The sequence below is a fragment of the Mercenaria mercenaria genome, chromosome 6 (genome assembly GCF_021730395.1).
Source record: "Mercenaria mercenaria strain notata chromosome 6, MADL_Memer_1, whole genome shotgun sequence".
Taxonomy (NCBI): Eukaryota; Metazoa; Mollusca; class Bivalvia; order Venerida; family Veneridae; genus Mercenaria; species Mercenaria mercenaria.
The window spans coordinates 1,826,107-1,847,211 of record NC_069366.1 but is presented as its reverse complement, the minus strand read 5'-3'; the positions used below and the strand labels follow the sequence as shown (position 1 = coordinate 1,847,211).

At 36.5% G+C, this 21,105-nt stretch overlaps 1 protein-coding gene across 1 annotated transcript; it reads left to right on the top strand.

The window, feature by feature from the left end:
• Positions 1-261: 261 nt before the first annotated feature.
• LOC123549748 (small nuclear ribonucleoprotein Sm D1-like) lies at positions 262-13,130 on the top strand. The gene is made up of 4 exons (XM_045338076.2): positions 262-399; positions 7,773-7,849; positions 10,154-10,360; positions 11,885-13,130. The coding sequence occupies exons 1-4, from the start codon at positions 386-388 to the stop codon at positions 11,968-11,970; spliced, it is 384 nt and encodes a 127-aa protein (XP_045194011.1). The 5' UTR covers positions 262-385; the 3' UTR covers positions 11,971-13,130.
• The last annotated feature ends 7,975 nt before the right edge of the window (positions 13,131-21,105 follow it).

Below are 21,105 nucleotides of genomic sequence, written 5' to 3'. Positions count from 1 at the left end.
CAATACACATCGTGTATTAATTTTATCCTCCTATCCATACTACTTTTAAATTTCTTGTACAGGCGCGCAGCTGCACATAATACTCGTAAAGAGGAGTGCTGCAGTATAAATAGATAGATAAATGAGTAGTTTTATGAGATTTTGAATGTAAACAATGTGTATAAATCTGTATATGTTACAATGTTCATGACTTGTTCTTGAATCAGCGGCTGTTGATGAGTTGTTTTCTGGATACATGTATAGTACGACGGCACTGCTGTACGGTGTTTGTACGGCACGTCCAGCATTTAACCTAATTTACAAACTTCCGTTCTAAGCGTCCATTGTACCAGATTGATGCCGCCAGAGAAACGTTAATTCAACGAATAAAAAATCCATTGCAATCATGAAATTAGTCAGGTAAATTACCAAGTAAAGCTTACTGTCTTAAGGCGTTGTGAATTGTACATAATATCAAGTAATTCTGAATGCGTTGCCTGCGTAAATCTTGCGATTTCATCCTTTGTTTACCTTCCGAGTTCCATACCTATCCGATATGATGTATCATTTCTGTGTCTGTGCGTACAAATACTTGTTTATACAAACTAATTTGCTGTGCAAACAGTTAAAACTTATAAGATTTACTGATTTGAATGAACTTTTCATAGATTTTGAAATGGGTGATAAGTTTAGATCTAAAATTATATGGACTGCAACAAACGTTATCTTGCCCTAGACCACCCAATGGATTTGTAAAAAGAACTTGGTGTATATATATATATTGATAATTAACCTAGGTACCTATGTATAAGGCGCACTGGTGTGTAATACGCAACCCCAATTTTGGAGGGCGGTGAACAGAATCGATCTTGCTGTGCTACCAACTTTTACTTCCATGTTGTTTTTTTGTTTTATATTTCAATTTGAATATTTTAAGCAATTGTTTTCAACATCTCGGAATGGCATCTATCAAAATGACATGAGCTTCTCAATTCACACCGATAACAAAAGGTGTGATCGTCTTTTGTTACGATCTGTTAAACTAAAAATCAAATGGCCTTTTTATCAGCAATTAACGTGATGCCTCTGATATTAGTCCAACTAATTTGACGCGATCCTGTGAAATATTGAGTTTTGCTCATTAATTAAAGTCGCGGGTGGACTTCTGTAATGTTCTGCCATGCTTGAAGACGAACAATATATATGACGTCAGTCATTAATATCACAATATTTAGTTGTAGTTTCGCATTTTTTTGATAAAGCTTTATCTATTGGAAAGAAAATGCGTATTTAATTTTTATCGAATTTAATTTCTTAAATGATAAATTTTTCTTTATTCACTGTTTTGACAGATTTCACATTAATTTTAGTTCAAATTATATAAGTTTGTTTGTTTGTTTTGGGTTTAACGCCGTTTTTCAACAGTATTTCAGTCATGTAACGGCGGGCAGTTAACCTAACCAGTGTTCCTGGGTTCTGTACCAGTACAAACCTGTTCTCCGCAAGTAACTGCCAACTTCCCCACATGAATTATCAGAGGTGGAGGACTAATGATTTCAGACACAATGTCGTTTATCAAATAGTCACGGAGAACATACGCCCCGCCCGAGGATCGAACTCGCGACCCCGCGATCCGTAGACCAACGCTCTTACCTACTGAGCTAAGCGGGCGGGCTTTCAAATTTTATAAGACCTATGCTAACTCTACCTAAGACATTTGATTACATCCGGTTTAGAAACTGACAACGTGTAATCAACTTATATGTGCAAGAAAATTCATTGATTCATGCTTTAATTTAAATTAGTTTTATTGATAGAATATTACATATTGCAAGTATTAATGAAAAAGATCGCACTCCAACGATCTCGACAATGAGGAATATCCATACTCGAACTTTTGGTCGAATTCGTGGATATCCAAGTACTCGGATACTTTTTACAGCCCTAGTACTTTACATGATTAATGTTTACCATGTCTACACACCAATAACTTTGCATGACGGTGTAGTGTGATTTATCCTCCATTATTTGGTCCTTTGAAATTTTGACAGATTGCAGGGTTTTTTTTTCGGCCGTTTTTATAGCCGTTATTCGGCTATATTCCCAATGCCAAAAAAGTATGTATTTTCCCCAAAATTAGTGCAAATATTCCCAATCTACATTCTGAAAAAAAATTTCATCAAAATTGCGCAAACATTGACCAAATTATGGACAATTTTGTAATGGCAGTAAGTTTAAAGAGGTTGTACAATGTGAAACAAGTGTATGAGAAAGTACTTAAACACATCTTTACTATATCCTGTGGGACTAAACATTTCCCAATTTGGAACATTTACGCGTCAAAATTTTCCCAATTTTGGGGGTATAGGCTATGTTCCCAAATTAGCTAGAAAAAACCCTTAATTGCTTGTCAGAAATCTAAAACAGTCTGACCGTCGAATTATTTTGACTAACTTTGATCTTGGTTGACCCCAGTCCAGCCCCAGTTTGCAGACATTTGTCAGCGGGCTGCAGGGCTTAAGCTAGGCTAAGATTTTAGGGAGAAGTCACTTCTCCCTCAGCTAAGATTAGGGAGAAGTGGAGAGATTTTAGGGAGAAGTGGTGAGATTTTAGGGAAAATGGGAAAGATTTTAGCACCATGACATGCAAGTTGAAAAAGGAACTAATTATGCTTGGTATAAGTTACTATTTTTTATAATTTCCTGTCTTTGTTTATTAATTTAAAGTAAATAACAAATTCACTGAAAATGTCAGTGATTCTGTTTCCTTATATCATTTTAAACCGTGTGAATCTAAATGTGCTTAAACTGCAAATTCAAGTTTTTTTTCACTCTTGCAATGATTGCCCAAACCAAGAAAACCCTTTAAATATGAAAACAATTTAAAAAAGTTAATTCCATGTCAGCAAAAAAATAAATCAAGCTTCCATGCTGCACTCAAAGTCAGTCACTTTAAATAACAAGAGTACAGTATGAATTAAATACATGTCAATAGCAGTGACATCACTATGACATCACACAGAATACAGGTCTTCTTTGATCTGCTGGTGTCTCTTTGATATGCTGGTGTCGGCACACATTAAAAGAAACAGTTGTCAAACAGGTTTAACCCAGTTTCTGATGGCAGGTGTCAAAACTTTGCGTAAATTTCAGTTACGTTATTTTATTCACAGAAAGTGTCAGTGATAATATTATGTTTCTAAAGTTTGGGTTTTGAAAAATACGAGTAAAATTAAGTGGATTTGAGGAAATTACTCGAGCCGGTCACTAGGGTTGGATATCGTTAAGGACGAAGCGGTCCGATACCGATACCAACGAAACGATACGTTATTTTTAACAATACCGATACCGATACCATGCTTTGTAGTACATTACATAAGCAATGATTTGCTTAGTATTATATACACCTATGTAAGTAGATATACATGAAAATTTGCTGTGTTAAATGAACATTTTAAGTTTGTTAATGGAATGTTGTATGTATTAGATTATGAAAGAGTAAAAAATAAACATATCTTACAGACTAGTTTTCCAAAATAAAAATCTAGAGCAGATACCTCGCTCACTATGCAATTAAAATTTATGAATACACTCACTGTAGTAATGCTTTTAAAGCTCAGTACTGTCTAGAACTGTTAAACTGAACACTTATTAGCTTTCAAAGTACCCCTCTAACAAGTCAGACTCATTCTCACTCATGATAATCTTCGACTAGGTTGACTAGTAATGTTTTTAAAGTGAAACACTTTGCAACACATTTTTAATTGAACAACAACCTTCAAAACACTTGAAACAACCAACATTCCAACAATAACATTGTTTCTAATGGTTCGCGAAAACCGATTATTTGTTTACGTAGGTTACAGCTTAGTCTCGTAATTTTTTATTTACATCATTTTTTTTTCATTGGTTTTAAAAGAAAACTACAAAGAAAAATAGTGTCATATATTTTGAAATTAAGTATTGGTTTACGTTGTTAAAACGACGGGGAATGAAGTATTTCAGGTAATATTTAGCATACGAAACTATTCGCACGGTTGGCTCTCCATGTCAAGGGAGGTTACTCTGAGCGGTATCACAATAAACAATGTCGATCACGTTATTACGCTATTTGCTTAAATTTCTGCTTTATTTTGCAGCAAATTTTGTAAGAATTTTGTTTTTACTTTTATGGAAATACCGAAATCGGTACCGGTTCTTTTACGAAACGGTATATACCGGTACTTTTCGAAGTGATTATTCGGTATTGTACCGATACCGGGAACCGGTATCCAACCCTACCGGTCACGGTAAGATACTTTCTAAAGGTCAAAAAAGAATGTGTAAGCTTATGTAATATAAATCCCTACTGCTTTGTTTATCAACAGTCAGTTTACAAAACAAGTGTTACCTTTGCACTTCTCCGTAATCTGAAGTAGGCAGAGCTTAAATTATGCTTTCGTGTATTCCAGTCAAGTGTCAACAGGCCGATAGCGGATAACTGGAGGTGTGTGGATAAAAAAAATCGGGTGACTTGAATTTTGCTTTGATGTTAGATTAGAGCGAAGTGGGGAGCTACAAAGCGACTATTTCACTCAAGTCGCTCCCTAGCTCAAGCCCTGGGGCTGGACTCACACTCTCTCTAATACTATAATCTACTGTTTTTAACTGTATACTTTGGGTCTTTTATCTTTTCTTTGCACGTAACATTTTTGACTAAAACACTGTTTCCTTTCATAATCGAAAAGACGATTGTTTGACAGTAGATAGTTGAAGTTGAACCATTATCCTGCTAAATTTCTATAATGAACTTGTCCATCTTTCAGTTTGGAAAGTACCATTGACTGTTAAAAGGGGTACTTGCCAAAAAGAAACTGACTGAATGGCAAACAGTGTAGATCATGATCAGACTGCACAGATGTGCAAGCTGATCGTGTGTGTGTGTTCGGGTTTAACGTCTTTCTCAATTTTTCAGTCATATGAACGACGGTGTCTACTTGTAGTGCTCAGTGAGCACAATGCCCAACTTCATATAATCTGGTATTATATATATATATAGTGCTGCCTCACTGGAATATCACGCTGTAGGCACATGACATGATACCCCACCCAGTCACATTATACTGACACCGGGCTGACCAGTCCTGGCACTATCCTCTTAATGCTGAGTGCCAAGCAAGGAAGCTACTAGTACCATTTTTTACGTCTTTGGTATGATGCGGCCAGGGATCGAACCCACGACCTCCCACACTCGAAGCGGACGCTCTACCACTAGGCTACCGAGACGGATCATGATCTACACTGTTTGCAAAGGCAGAATCAATCGTGTCTAGCATGATATGGGAAAATATTTTTATGATTTTTCTGTTTTCAAAATACAATTCAGGGTTCTAGCCAGGATTTTCTGAAGGCATGTTGCAGAAGGATATTTTTTGACGAGCAAAGGGGTGGGTGCGGGAGGGGTGTCCCCTCCTGCATGGGGGGTATGGGGGTCACCCCAGAAAATTTTGTGTTACTACAACTCATTTTGGTGCATTCTGGTGCATTTCAGAGTGAAAAACATAGTGGTATTTTCATTGATTAATAAGCATCATTTACATGTACAACAAGAAAAGATATTAGGTCATAAAAATCCTATGGAGTTATTTGCTGAATGACAATTAAAAATTCATCAATTTTAAGTTGCTAAAAATGTTCATTTACTATTTATTGTACATAAAACAACACAATTTTAGCACTGCACACAGATCTATTTGTATTTTAAAGTTTATGTCTTCTATTTCTGCGGAGTTTATTTGCTGAAAACTTATCCATTTTAGGTTTTTGAAAATGTCAACTGTTTGTTGTACATACATGTAAAACAACACAATCTGAGACTGTCATCCAGTGAAACGCTGGTTTCCATTTTGGATCAATGGCCATTTGGCGTGGCTGGGAGGGATTCTGAAATTGTGACCCGGGCCTCCGTGGCCGAGTGGTTAAGGTCGCTGTCTTCAAATCACTTGCCCTTCATCGATGTGGGTTCGAACCTCACTCGGGGCGTTGAATTCTTCATGTGAGGTTTTTCATGTGAGGAAGCCATCCAGCTGGCTTACGGAAGGTCGGTGGTTCTACCAAAGTGTCCGTTCGTGTTGAAATAATGCACGGAGGGTATTTCAAACTTTTCTCTACAAGTTCTATTTTGAAAGTGACGACAGAAAACATTAATTCTTGCATTGTCGTTTCGATATTCCGCCCGAGAAAACACATTTCATACATGTGAAAAACATTAATATTAAGGCGATAATTGTTCAAAAGCATTTTACCGTGTTGCACAATTTTTGACTTAATTCCTTACATTGTCTTTCCTTGATTGCGAAAAACATTCGGACGATAGTTGTTTAATCATCTGTCATTATATCTAATGACATGTATAATCTTAAAACTTGCGAAAACAGTTACTTTCATGTACACATCACAAGATGCCGCCTGTCAAAGGATTTAAAGGCGGAGCTACGATGAAATTTACGTCACACGTTCCACATATAGGAAGCTGTCATTGGTTTATCGGTTATCTTAACTGGCATCGCTTTACCTAAACTATCGGGTAGCACATGGAAGCTTTTCGAATACACTATCGAATTAATCGGGGTGTTTATTAGGATGATTTTATGACATGTCGCTTCGGCAATTAAGGGATGACGGGGGAAATAAGGGATGTCGAATATACAACTCAAAGTCTGAAGGCATGTCGCACGCGACAGGCGATAATAGCCTGGCGAGAACCCTGCAATTATATTTGTATAAAATTAATTTTGCATAAGGAAAAATCAAACATTCCAGGGCCTCCACTAGGCCTCAGAATATTGTTGCCACTTTTTGAGAAAAATTGACAAATTGAAGCTGAATTGCTGAAATTTGGTCACATTTTAATAAAGTTCTTGTCGCCTCTTTCAAAAATCTGTAGCAAGTTCTTTGAATTTGTAGCATTTGGCTACACTGGCCAGTGGCAGAGGAGGCCCTGCATTGTTTTGAAATTTGAAAATTGTCTGTACGTGTGGATAATACACACCCGCGATTTGGGTGTGGTCTGGGGTGGGGGTCAGAAAACTGTGCATTATACACAAGTATCTATGGTTGTAAGAGTCCTCCTTTATTTTAACTTTTCCATTCAAGCTTCTAGAGTCAGCCCAAGGCAAAAATATTAAAATCTTCAGGCAACTACTCTTGAGCAGCTCGATAGATTTTCCAAGTAGGTTGCCCTTGTATGGACCTCTCATTAGTTTGTTCAGACTGTTCTGTTTGTCCCCTTTTATGGGCCGTCATTGCTATACATGGAAAAACCTTTAAACGACCTCTGCATAAAGGTTAACATCTCGTCTTTGTTATCCTTGTATGGACCTTTCTCAAGTTTATTTACATACTTTTGCTTTCAAGGCCCATTTCATTAAACCAGAGCTAAAAATTATAAAATACAAGAAAATCATTGAACTCTTCTAATCATACAATATATGATGACATATTCAAGGTCAAATTGTTCAGATCAGGTGAGCGACATTGGCACCTTGTAAAATTTCCATTAGTGTAACTACCGGTAAGTCACTTAGATAAACCAAAAAATATCCTTAAAATTCCAAACTCGAGGACACTGAATGACTGATCATGTTCTCCAAAAAATAGGGTTCAAAGCAACTAGAAGGAAAAAATCACAAATGTTCAAAAAAGCAGTAAAATAGTTTGTAACATATTCAATCACTGGAAAACAAGTGTGTTTTGACAATCTATTATATCCATCTTCAGTAGTTAACAGTACTTTATAATTAATATTTCTTTCAGGTTTTTGATGAAACTTAGCCATGAAACTGTCACAATAGAGTTGAAAAATGGAACACAAGTACATGGGACAATAACAGGTAGGTAACTTAATGCTTTTTACTTCTGTTTGGAATTCATTTTTAAACATTCTGCACTAAAAAGGTTCAAGATGTATAGTACCTTTGTCATTTTTAGCTTGACTATTCAAAGAATAAGTAGAACTATCCTACTCACCGTGGCGCCGGTGTCGGCGTCACACAAGATTTTCGTACCAATCCACATTTTGACAAAGCCTTTTGAGATTTATAAAGCTTTGAAACTTTTACCACTTGTTTACCATCATAGTCTACATATGTAGGCAAGACTACAGGACAAGGACTTTAGCCAGGGTTGGCATAAAAGCGGGAAATACTAGTTTTTACCAGGACAGTGGGAAATACAGGAAAATAGTGGGAAATACAGGTATTTCCCGGGAAAAAAGTGGGAAATAGTGGGGAAAAGTCAACATCTCATTGTATGAGCAGAGACTTAAACAAATGTAATTCAGTTAACATGAAATATTTCTCTCAATTAAAAACAAATAATATAAATATTCTTTTTAAGCACTAAATGTACTAAAATCAAGTCCTAAATTTTTATTTCAATTGTTTTTTTTTTCTTTTTTGTTTACCAAAAATGCCTATTGCTATTGAGAATCAGAGCATCACATTGTGATGCCTAATTATACATTATTAACACCTTTTCACAATAACTGGGACTAATACTCTTTTCACACTATGTCGGCCCCTCAATTGTCATAATCAGTTACCTGTACAATGTATAGGTAATCTATTAGCCTGAAGCTGTATTTGTCTGACTGGTAATACAATGCTTAATCAAGCTTCAGCTCTGCTGATTTCTGATCATGGTCACTAATCGTGGTCCGACGGTATCTCACTCATATCACATAACCAGTTAGATTTTGTAAGTGAAAGGGTAAACATGAAGAGGTTCAAGCCAAAGGATCCAGTTTGGCATTTTTACGATGTTTTTGAAGATGGTTCTAAAAAGACTGTGACTTGTAAAGACTGTAAGACAGTTGTAAGTGGCAAGAGTGACCGTTTAACAGCACATACAGCAAAATGTAATGGACCAATTGAGTGTTCCACTCCTAGCCAGTCAGACCATGCATGTATTGAACTAGCATACATTTGTTTACTTCTAATTTATCAATGTGACTAAAATGTTTGCAAATTTATTGAATTAATTTATATTAAAAAGTAATTTTTCATGCCAGAAATTTTCAAATATTGAGTATTTGCCACTATTTCCCACTTTTGTGAAATTTGGATCATTTCCCGGGACGGGAATTACCGGGAAATACCTGTGGTAATTCCTGCCCCCGGGAAATACTTGCCAACCCTGACTTTAGCTCACTTATGGCCCTTTTTTGACAAGGAAATTAGTTATTAAAGTTTCGCATACCATTCCATATTTTGTCTGAACTGTTTGATATATGGCTTTGAAACTTTGAAAAGTTGCTTACGATCATGGTCACACATTGCCATATAGTGCAAGACTTATCTAAATTCACAAATGCAGATATATTGTTTGTCTTATCTATTCTTTTTCTTTTGTCTGAAAATCTCTCGTAATATTTTGACCCCATATTTCCATCACTTCTTCGAATAGTCAAGCACGCTGTCAACAGACTGCTCTTGTTATGTAGAAACTCTTGGTTTGTAACTTTGTAACCTGTAAGTGCCCTACCCTTGAAAACATCTTCTGGTTAGAGGAATTCTTAGTTACACAAAATTTAAGAGCTATGTCATTGTGAAAACAAGTGGGTCATTACAGTCCTTAATGTGTAAAATTAATAATTTTGTTGTAAACAAAGTTCTTCTCATGGGTCATCCACAGTACTAAGGTAGCCTTGCACACTGTTAAACAATCCCTAAGTTACGATATAGGAAAAAATCAAGCGGTGCTCTTGTTTCTACTAACAATCAGTTAGATACAGACTTGGACATGTAAATTTAGTGTTCGGAACTTGCAACAGTTCATAAAACATTAGCCATTGAATTTAATTTCTGATTAAGGTTGTTTCCACAAAACAAGTGTCAGCTATTTTGGGTATTGTTTAAGGAAATTGTAACTGGCTGTAAAAATTTGAAAATTTCAAGGGCTCATAATAACAGCTAAATCTGCTTTGATTTCTTTGTCTGTTCATGTTAAGTGTAAAAGTCTAGAATAAAGGTTACAGTTACTTAAAAGTACTATGGACTGCCAGGGTCTCTGTCTGACTACCTTGAGTTACTTGTCCTGAGATCAGGTGTAGAAAAATGGTGTAAAACCATGCTATACGGAGTATACCATATATTGTTTTATCACATGCTAGTACACAAATATATATTTAATTTCAGGAGTTGATGTTAGTATGAACACACATCTAAAAGCTGTCAAAATGACAGTAAAGAACAAAGACGCAGTGCAATTGGATTCATTAAGTATCCGTGGAAACAATATCCGATACTACATTCTGCCAGACAGTTTACCTCTTGATACATTGTTAATAGATGACGCTCCAAAAGGCAGATTTAACAGCAGAGGTAGACGTGATGACAGAGGAGGTAATAACCAATAGTTTTTTTGTTTAAATTGAATTCTTCTGTAAATGTTATTGGTTGAAAGCAAAGTCAACTCTGACAGTGGAAATAGTTTTGGAATTATACATAAATAGCAGCCTCAATATGGCTGTTTTTCTTACAAGTTCTCCTGCCTGTCGTATAAACTTAGTAGTTCATTATCTAATGATTTACGACAACATTCTGTGGATAGAGGACTGAAGACAGTATGTTTGAAGTCTTCTGTCCTACTTGTGTTGAATTTGTTCGGTACTTCCAGGGAAAAAGTTGGTTAAGGAACAAAACTATTTTGATAATTTGGTTTAAGGTGCATGTAACAGGATTGCAATTACATACTTTAACACAGAACACAGTAATATATACTGAGTATATATCTTTTTACTTAAAATGTCTGATAATATCTTTTTAGCTCATCTGCTTTTTTTACAAAAAAAAAGATGAGTTATTGGCAGCGGCGTTGGCATTGCCTGGTTAAGTCTGATGTTTAGGTCAACTTTCCTCCAAAACATGAAACACTTATTCACCATCAATAGCTGACTCTGTACAGCAAGAAACATAACTCCATCTTGCTTTTTGCAAGAATTATGGCCCCTTTTGGACTTGGAAAATATCAGATTTCTTGGTTTTGCGTTCAGGTCAACTTTTCTCCTAAACTATCAAAGCTATTGCTTTAAAACTTGGAGCAATTATTTGATATTAAAAGCTGACTCTGCACACCAAGTACCGTAACTCTACATTGCTTTTTGCAAGAATTATGGCCCCTTTTGGACTTAGAAAATCATGGGTAGGACAATATTTCTATTGTACAGATACGAAAAAGATCACACGAGCGTCAACACCAGTATCTTGTCATCTAAATGTCTTGTACTTTGTACTTTTAGTTAACATTTTTCTAATATGTATATCGTGATGAAGGTTCATATTGAACCGAAACTAGTTGATCTTCAAACAAAAACAGTTTATACATATCTGGTGTTCAGGCGTGTTGTACCTCTAGTTTATTTATTCTTAGTAGATCTAAATGTCTTGTATGTTTGTCAGCACTATCTGGGGATCACATAATCTTGTCTTCACTAAAACTAAAATGAAGGTTGGATTCTGAAAAACCTTTGCAAAAGCGATTGTTATGAAGCATAGTTGTGTATATTGTTGTCACTATCCAATGAATTTTCATAAATCATAGTATTTTTGAATTGTTTAGTATATATAAAGTGTAACAATGTCAGGAAGTCTCTAGAGTCGTTTTCTTGAATATTTAAGGAAGTGATTGTTTCAAAGTGTAGTTGCGCGTGTATCTTATTCCATTTTCTTGTCAGAGGAATTTTCTTTGCCCTAGTTGGACTTGGATAAGTCGTTGGATTTGCTGATACTAAATTTGATAAAAGCATGCTTACAACTGTAGTTGTCAAGGGGTTAGACTTGGTTTATTGTTTGTTGTTTAAATGTCCATAGAAAAGGAGTAGTTTTCTATTGATAATCACGTATAATTCTAAAAAATTATAATTTCAGGTCGAGGAGGACGTGGTGGTCGTGGTGGTGGCAGAGGTCGTGGAGGTGGACGAGGCGGTAGAGGACGAGGAAGGGGTCGTCGTTAAAACAACATCATTTCCAGCATCTCACATCATCATTCTTTGTTAATAAATGTTGTTGATCATCATATTTGACTCGTAACTCAAGAGCATAAAGTTAAGCGGAACTTATTTCATTCTTGACATTAAGTTTCCTCCTAACTCTATGCACTTTTTAAGCTCATAAAGAAACATAGTGGTCCAAGTTGTAGTTACTGTTTCTAGTGTGTAATTGAACAAGAAGTATGACACAAGATAGACATTGTCGGTGAAGACGGCTGTTTTCTATTTTTAATGCACACAAGGTGAAAGAAAAAGACCCAAGTTTTAAAAACAAAGGTGAAATGTTTAAGGGACACCAGCTTTAAAATCATTTGGAAAAAAACTAAAGAAGTAACTATGGATATCAGTTTAAGAGTTAGTTGTATCTTAAACTTAGATAAATTTACAGATCAAAAGCATTTACATTTCAAACTTTCATTTCCATCGTCATTATTTGTACGACTTTATTTCTCATTTTGGTCTTTACATTGAAGAGGTTTGTGTTCTTGCGATGTTATGTAAGAGAAGTGTGTGTGAGAGAGAGGGATTGTAAATGTACCACTTCAGTAAGAAGGCAGCAGAATGTTATATTTAGACTCGTAACGTTTGGTTAGGATAATTTTCTACACTTTCACGGACATGCTGTTTTAGCTCAAAGCAAACTTGTAATGTTATTTTCTTATAGCTTTCAACAGGACATGGTTTCTTGTCTTAATTGATAGTATTTCATCCAACTTTCACCATCAAAAGCAGCAATAAACTTAACCACAGGAAAAGTGATTTTGCTATGAAATGACTTAGTAACTGTACATTGCTGAAACTGATAATGGAGTTATATACACAATGATGTTCAGAATGAAACAAATCATGGCTATTTTTAAGAATTTTGTTTATTTTGGGATTATAATTCTGATTCCCAGCTTAGAGAACTGTTTGCAATGAACTCCAGAAGTTCTCAAGAGGGGAAAAAATTATAATATTCGCATAGTACAGAGAGAAAATTCCCATTAAAACTTACATTTGCAAGGGATTTTACAGGAGGAAAAGGTTCATTCCTCGTTATTTTAGTGGGCTTGTACGATTGTTTTGATTTTTATATTGTGGAAGTAAACTTTGTATATAGAGTAAAAAAGCTAACAAAGGTACTATGGTCTTAGTGTTTATTTTCCTGGAATTGAATGGAGCTGCCTTGAGTTTGGGTCGCTACTTGAAGGCTGGATTGCCAAAGAGAATAACCTGCAAAGTAAATGTTCCTGTCTATTGTACAATGACGCCCTTTCCTGATTCAAGGGTAGTATTTATAGGTTGCTTTTGGAGAAAGATGCATCCTCCACTTGGAACAGAAAATCGTGTTTTACCTAAATTACTCAAAATTGGTTATACGTCGCCCTCGTGAAATTATTCTGCGGACGTATAACCTCTCAGTGTCTTGATAACGTAAAACACGGTTTTTTAGCTCACCTGAGCCAAAGGCTCATGGTGAGTTTTTGTGACCGCTCGATGTGCGACATGCGTTGTCCGTCTGTTAACATTATATAACTATAACCCTGGGATGAAAAGAGGCCCTGCCTCGTGGGGATCTCAAGTTTTACATAGACTTGTATAGGAAAAAACTTTAAAAATATTCTTGTTTAAAAACCACAAGACCTAGGCCTTTGATATTTGGTAAGTAGCATTGTCTTGTGGTCCTCTACCAAAATTGTTCAAATTATAACCCTGGGGTGAAAAGAGGCCCTGCCCGGGGGGTCCCAATTTTATATATACTTGTATAGGAAAAAACTTTAAAAATCTTTTTGTCTGAAACTGCAAGGCCTAGGCTTTTGATATTTGGTATGTAGCGTTGCCTTGTGGTCCTCTACCAAAATAGTTCAAATTGTAACCCTGGGGTGAAAAGAGGCCCTGCCATGGGGGTATCTCGGGTTTTATTAGCCCACCATCATCAGATGGTGGGCTATTCAAATCACTCTGCGTCCGTGGTCCGTCCTTCCGTCCGTTAACAATTTCTCGTTATCACATCTCCTCAGAAACTACCAGGGGGATTTTGACCAAACTTTGTCAGAATGATGTTTTGGTACCCTAGTTGTGTCCCCTGAAAATCAGACTGGTTCAACAATTTTTGAGTGAGTTATGGCCCTTTGTTTATTTCTATAATTTACATAGATTTATATAGGGAAAAAACTTTGAAAATCTTCTTGTCCAAAACCACAGAGCCTAGGGCTTTGATATTTGGTATGAAGCATCATCTAGTAGTCTACCAAGATGATTCAAATTATTTCCCTGGGGTCTAATATGGCCCTGCCCCGGGGGTCACATGGTTTATATACGGTAGACTTATATAGGAAAAAAACTTTGAAAAACCTCTTGTTCAAAACCACAGGGCCTAGGGCTTTGATATTTTGTATGTGACATCGTCTAGTGGTCTTCTACTAAGATTGTTCAAATTATCCCCCTAGGGTCAAATATGGCCCCGCCCCTGAGGTCACATGGTTTACATAGACTTATATAGGGAAAAACTTTGAAAATCTTCTTGTCCAAACCACAAAGCCTAGGGCTTTGGCATTTGTAATGTAGCATCATCTAGTGGTTCTCTACCAAGTTTATTCAAATTATCCCCCTAGGGTCAAATACGGCCCCGCCCTGGGGGTCACATGGTTCATATAGACTTATATAGGGAAAAACTTTGAAAATCTTCTTGTCAATAACCTACAACATTCAAATTTGGGCCACATGTATGGTTTTGAGTGGCAAGATAAACCTTGACATGAGTTGACCTTGAGTTTGACCTAGTGACCTACTTTCACATTTCTGTAAATACAGCCTTCAAATTTGGACCACATGCATAGTTTTGTGCACTGAAAAAAACTTTGACCTTGACATTGACCTACTTTCACATTTTTGAAGGTACAGGCTTCAAATTTGGACCATATGCATAGTTTCGTGTTCTGAAATGAAATTTGACCTTGATTTTGACCTAGTGACCTACTTTCACATTTCTCAAGCTACAGCCTTCAAATTTGGACCATGTGCATAGTTTTGGGTACTGAAACAAACTTTGACCTTTACATTGACCTAGTGACCTACTTTCACATTTTTGAAGGTACAAGCTTCAAATTTGGACCACATGCATAGTTCTGTGTTCCGAAATGAAATTTGACCTTGATTTTGATCTAGTGACCTACTTTCACACTTCTTAAGCTACAGGCTTCAAATTTGGACCACATACATAGTTTTGTGTACTGAAATGAACTTTGACCTTAAGATTGACCTAGTGACCTACTTTCACATTTCTGTAGCTACAGGCTTCAAATTTAGACCACATGTATAGGATTGTGTACCGAAACAAATTTTGACCTTGACATTGACCTAGTGACCTACTTTTACATTTTTGAAGGTACAGGCTTCAAATTTGGACCACATGCATCGATTTGTGTTCTGAAATGAAGTTTGACCTTGATTTTGACCTAGTGACCTACATGCACATTTCTCAAGCTACAGGCTTCAAATTTGGACCACTTGCATAGTTTTGTGTACCGAAATAAACTTTGCCCTTAAGATTGAGCTAGTGACCTTCTTTCAAATTTCTCAAACTACAGCCTTCAAACTTGATGCACATGCATATTTTTGTGTACAAAGAATTTTGTCCTTGAAATTGATCTAGTGACCTACTTTCACATTCTCAAGCTACAGCTTTCAAATTTGGACCACATGCATGGACCATATGCACAGTGTTGTGTACGGGAATGAAATTTGACCTTGAGCTAGTCAATAAGTCTTGAAATTTGGAACACTCAAAAATGGCACATTGGTGGGCGCCAAGATCACTCTGTGATCTCTTGTATATATATATATATAGAAAAAATTTAAAAATCTTCTTGTCAGAAACTGCAAGGCCTAGGCTTTTCATATTTGATATGTTACATTGCCTTGTGGTCCTTTACCAAAATTGTTCAAATTATGTCCCTGGGGTGAAAAGAGGCCCAGCCCTGGGGGTCACTTGTTATACGAGTTCTATAGGAATAAATACTTCAAATATTATCGGATCATATTTCCTAGACTGCTTAATTATAATTGCCTGATGACCCCAAGTGATTAGGGGTAATTTGACTGTGATCTTGATCTACTGACCTACTTTCTTGTTTTTTGAGATACAGCCTTGAAATTTGGATGGCATGTACATGTTTGCACACTGATCTTAAATCTGACTTTCAGTGACCATGAATGTGACCTACTGACTTACTATATAATATTTTAGCATCAGTTAGCCATTTTAAGCATGTGGTTCTTATTACTCAGGTGAACGATTCAGGGTCATCATGACCCTCTTGTCTGTATATTATTTCTTAAGTAAACAAAATTTATACGTTTTTTGTATGTCGACTGTGTACAGTTATATCGGGCTGGTGTTAGGATAAAAATATTCTAGACTGTAAGTTTGGGCAAACTTAAAGGTGCTCTACTCGAGCCGAATACAGCAACCCAGATCCAGATACTATAACAAGTCGAACGATTTCCTGCGGCCAGAAGTTATACAGACCAGAAATTGTTGATAGTAACTTATGGGTGAATAACGTACTTGTTTTGTTTTTTATTATACCATTACGCTTTAATGTAAGAAATATGACTCGATTCTACATGATTTACAAGTAGATATATGAACTATGTATTTCTTAATTCTGAAAGTTATTGTTTTGAGCAAAAATAACTATATTTCCCTTTCATGTATAACATAACTTTTAGCACAACTGGTCACATTCCTTGACTATTGAAATACTTTACTAGAGCTTTCACAAATGTGATTCATTCCTTCGCCTGGACTTGCTTGACAACACAGGACCATAATCTAGGAAATTGAAGAGCAATTAACATAAAAAACCTTATGCACAACAAGGTATCCATATTGATCATTGCTGAAAGTTTGAATAAATTATATAAAATAATGAATGAGGAATTCAGGTCACAAACATTTCTCTATATATCATAAAGAGTGCTAGCTATATTGCAAAAACGGTGTCCCATTAATGCGATAAGCCAATCGCATATCGGTAAAAAGTCACGTGAAATCATCCAGTCTCCATGTGCTATACTACTTGCTGTATTCCAATATACCTGCGGCCTGAAGGCCGCAGGTAATAATAAACCTATTTTTAGCCCACCATCATCAGATGGTGGGCTATTAAATCACTCTGCATCCGTGGTCCGCCGTCCTTCCGTCCGTCATTCCGTCCGTCATTCCGTCCGTCCTTCTGTTAACAATTTCTCGTTACTGCATCTCCTCAGAAACTACCAGGGGGATTTTGACCAAACTTTGTCAGAATGATGTATTGGTACCCTAGTTGTGTCCCCCTGAAAATCAGACTGGTTCAACAAATTTTTAGTAAGTTATGGCCCTTTGTTTATTTCTATAATTTACATAGATTTATATAGGGAAAAACTTTGAAAATCTTCTTACCCCAAACCACAGAGCCTAGGGCTTTGATATTTGGTATGAAGCATCATCTAGTAGTCCTCTACCAATATGATTCAGATTATTTCCCTGGGGTGTAATATGGCCCCGCCCCGGGGGTCACATGGTTTATATAGACTTATATAGGAAAAAACTTTGAAAAACCTCTTGTCCAAAACCACAGGGCCTAGGGCTTTGATATTTTGTATGTGACATCATCTAGTGGTTTTCAACTAAGATTGTTCAAATTATCCCCCTAGGGTCAAATATGGCCCCGCCCCGGAGGTCACATGGTTTACATAGACTTATATAGGGAAAAACTTTGAAAATCTTCTTGTCCAAACCACAAAGCCTAGGGCTTTGATATTTGTAATGTAGCATCGTCTAGTGGTTCTCTACCAAGTTTGTTAAAATTATCCCCCTAGGGTCAAATATGGCCCCGCCCTGGGGGTCACATGGTTCATATAGACTTATATAGGGAAAAGCTTATAAAAACTTCTTGTCAATAACCTACAACATTCAGATTTGTACCACATGTATGGTTTTGAGTGGCAAGATGAACCTTGATATGAGTTGACCTTGATTTTGACCTAGTGACCTACTTTCACATTTCTGTAGCTACAACCTTCAAATTTGGACCACGTGCATAGTTTTGTGCACTGAAATAAACTTTGACCTTGACATTGACCTAGTGACCTACTTTCACATTTTTGAAGGTACATGCTTCAAATTTTGGACCACATGCATAATGTTGTGTTCCGAAATGAAATTTGACCTTGATTTTGACCCAAATTTGGACCACCTGCATGGTAATTGTACCAAAACAAACTTTGACCTTTACATCGACCTAGTGACCTACTTTCACATTTTTGAAGGTACAGGCTTCAAATTTGGACCACATGCATAGTTCTGTATTCCGAAATAAAATTTGACCTAGATTTTGACCTAGTGACCTACTTTCACATTTCTCAAGCTACAGCCTTCAAATTTGGACCACTTGCATAGTTTTGTGTACCGAAATGCACTTTGACCTTAAGATTGACCTAGTGACCTACTTTCAGATTTCTGTAGCTATAGGCTTCAAATTTAGACCACATGAATAGGATTGTGTACCGAAACAAACTTTGACCTTGATATTGACCTAGTGACCTACGTTCACATTTTTGAAGGAACAGGCTTCAAATTTGGACCACATGCATAGATTTGTGTTGTGAAGTGAAATTTGACCTTGATTTTGACCTAGTGACCTACTTCCTCATTTCTCAAGCTACAGCCTTCAAATTTGGACCACTTGCATAGTTTTGTGTACCGAAATAAACTTTAACCTTAAGATTGACCTAGTGACCTACTTTCAAATTTCTCAAACTTAAGTCTTCAAAATTGATGCACATGCATAGTTTTGTGTACAAAGAATTTTGTCCTTGAAATTGATCTAGTGACCTACTTTCACATTTCTTAAGTTACAGCTTTCGAATTTAGACGGTGTACGGAAATGAAATTTGACCTTGAGCTAGTCAGTAAGTCTTGAAATTTGGAACACACAAAAATGACACATTGGTGGGCGCCAAGATCACTCTGTGATCTCTTGTATTACATACTCATTTCTATTCCCCGTTAAGTTACATTGGTACCGGAAACGTCAATATTTTTCCATACACTGACGCCTGAATTTCATATCGGGTGCGTGACGTAATTCAGTGTGTGTTGCTGCACTATTTTTTTCTATTTTGGTCAGTATTGTCAATCTTATTCAGGCTATTGAACAAATTTATGATATTTACATTATATTTATACGTGTAGATGCGTATGTAAAGTCGCGCAATATTTCCGCTGAAGAACTCGTGCATATTTCCCGATACAAAACTAATAACCTATATGTATTGACTTCTTGGTAGTTTATACAGGTGCATATAAATTAGAACAGAACAGAACAGAACAGAACATAGTTTTATTTACAGACTTGTACATGGAACATCGTCATACAATATAAACTACGCACTTATAACTATACTTGGCCGTGAACCCGATTTTCAAGAAATTATTCAATGATGAAGGATGAACAATTATTTAACTTGGTATAATGAAAAGAGTTTGTGATCAGTGCCATAACCAGATCTGGAAAAAACACGTGGCAAAATTTTTCGGGAAGGGTATTTCTTGGATAGGCTTATGTACAAACTGACCTTCTACAAGTCAACATTTTCCCCCATTCTATATAAGTTTGGAATCGCATATGCTAAGGCAGGGATTGTCTCTCAGAAAAACTCGATTAGTAAAATGGTCAATTTTAATACCAACTGGAATACATTAAGGGTACTGAGAAATTTTTGAAATCATACAAGACAGAACGGTGCATTTTAAGCCATTTCAGACAAAAAATCTCAGCAAATTAGGTTGAAATGTAGGCCTACACTCTACTACTCGCTTGCATAATTACAGTACATGTTAGATGTTAGGGCCCAACACGAGAATTTTGAAATAATGCAAGACAAGGTGGTGCCTTTTAAGCCATTTCAGACAAAGTAGCTGAACAAATCGGTTTGAAATGTACGCCCTACTTGTACAATTAGAGATGGTGGTTCGGAGTCGCCCAGAGAAATTCTTTAATTATATACTCGGCGTCACTGAAAAGTTACCACCCTAATGGCCCTTATATTTTAAAAATTGATTGAACTGGACTGTGTTAAAAGCATAACACGACTACATTTTTGACGCAACTGAGACGTCACTATTGTAAAGATTTGTCAAATTCGATTAACTCCATTTGAGGCACGAGCTGCACGTGCAAAATGACTTTTTCCAGCAATGTCGACATGTACGAAAATTCTATCGCAAATCATTTATCGCACTTGAAAGTTTGTCGACAGACTAAAAGGAATACGTTAAAATCCAGAATATCCTTGCTAAGAATGCCATGTCTAAGGCACGATCAACGCCATCAGGCCATTGGCATGGTTGACGCCGAACTTTCATGTCGTGAAATTGCACGTCGTATGTGCTGTTCTCACCTGACAGTCATAAAATGGGTTAGGAGACATTATCAGAAATGTCTATGAGTAATAGACCCCACACAGGCCATGAAAACGTGTCGTCGATATTGTATAAACAAGTAAAGAGGTATATATTAAGTAGTAACTTTTTTATGGCGCCAAGTATACAAAAAAAAGAGAGAGAAATAATGAGATGGGGATTCAGGGGTCCTTGAGAAATTTTGAAATTATACACGACACCAAATTTGGTTGAAATATACACCATACTCGCCAACAAATTTGGAGTTCAGTAGATATGGGTGATAAGGGGTCCACCCTGAAAAAATCTGAAATCATTAAAAAAGAAAAGAAAGGAGAAATAATGACAGAGGGTTCGGAGTCCTCCCAAAGTAATTATATAAGACAACATAGTGCACTGAACGTTATTTCCGACAAAATATCTGAGCAAATCCGGTTGAAATGTACACCCCACTCACCTGCATAATTAGAGTACAAATTTATATGAGGTTTTTATATTTTATTACACCAAGAAATGCGGATACTCTATGTCGGGCAAACGGATATAAGAAAGTTTATGACACTAGCCTGAATATTTGGAGAAAAGGTACGGATGGGGTGGGGTTAGTGGGGGGGGGGGGGGGGGGGGGAGAGGGTTAGAAGTACACACCTTACTGGATATATCAGAAG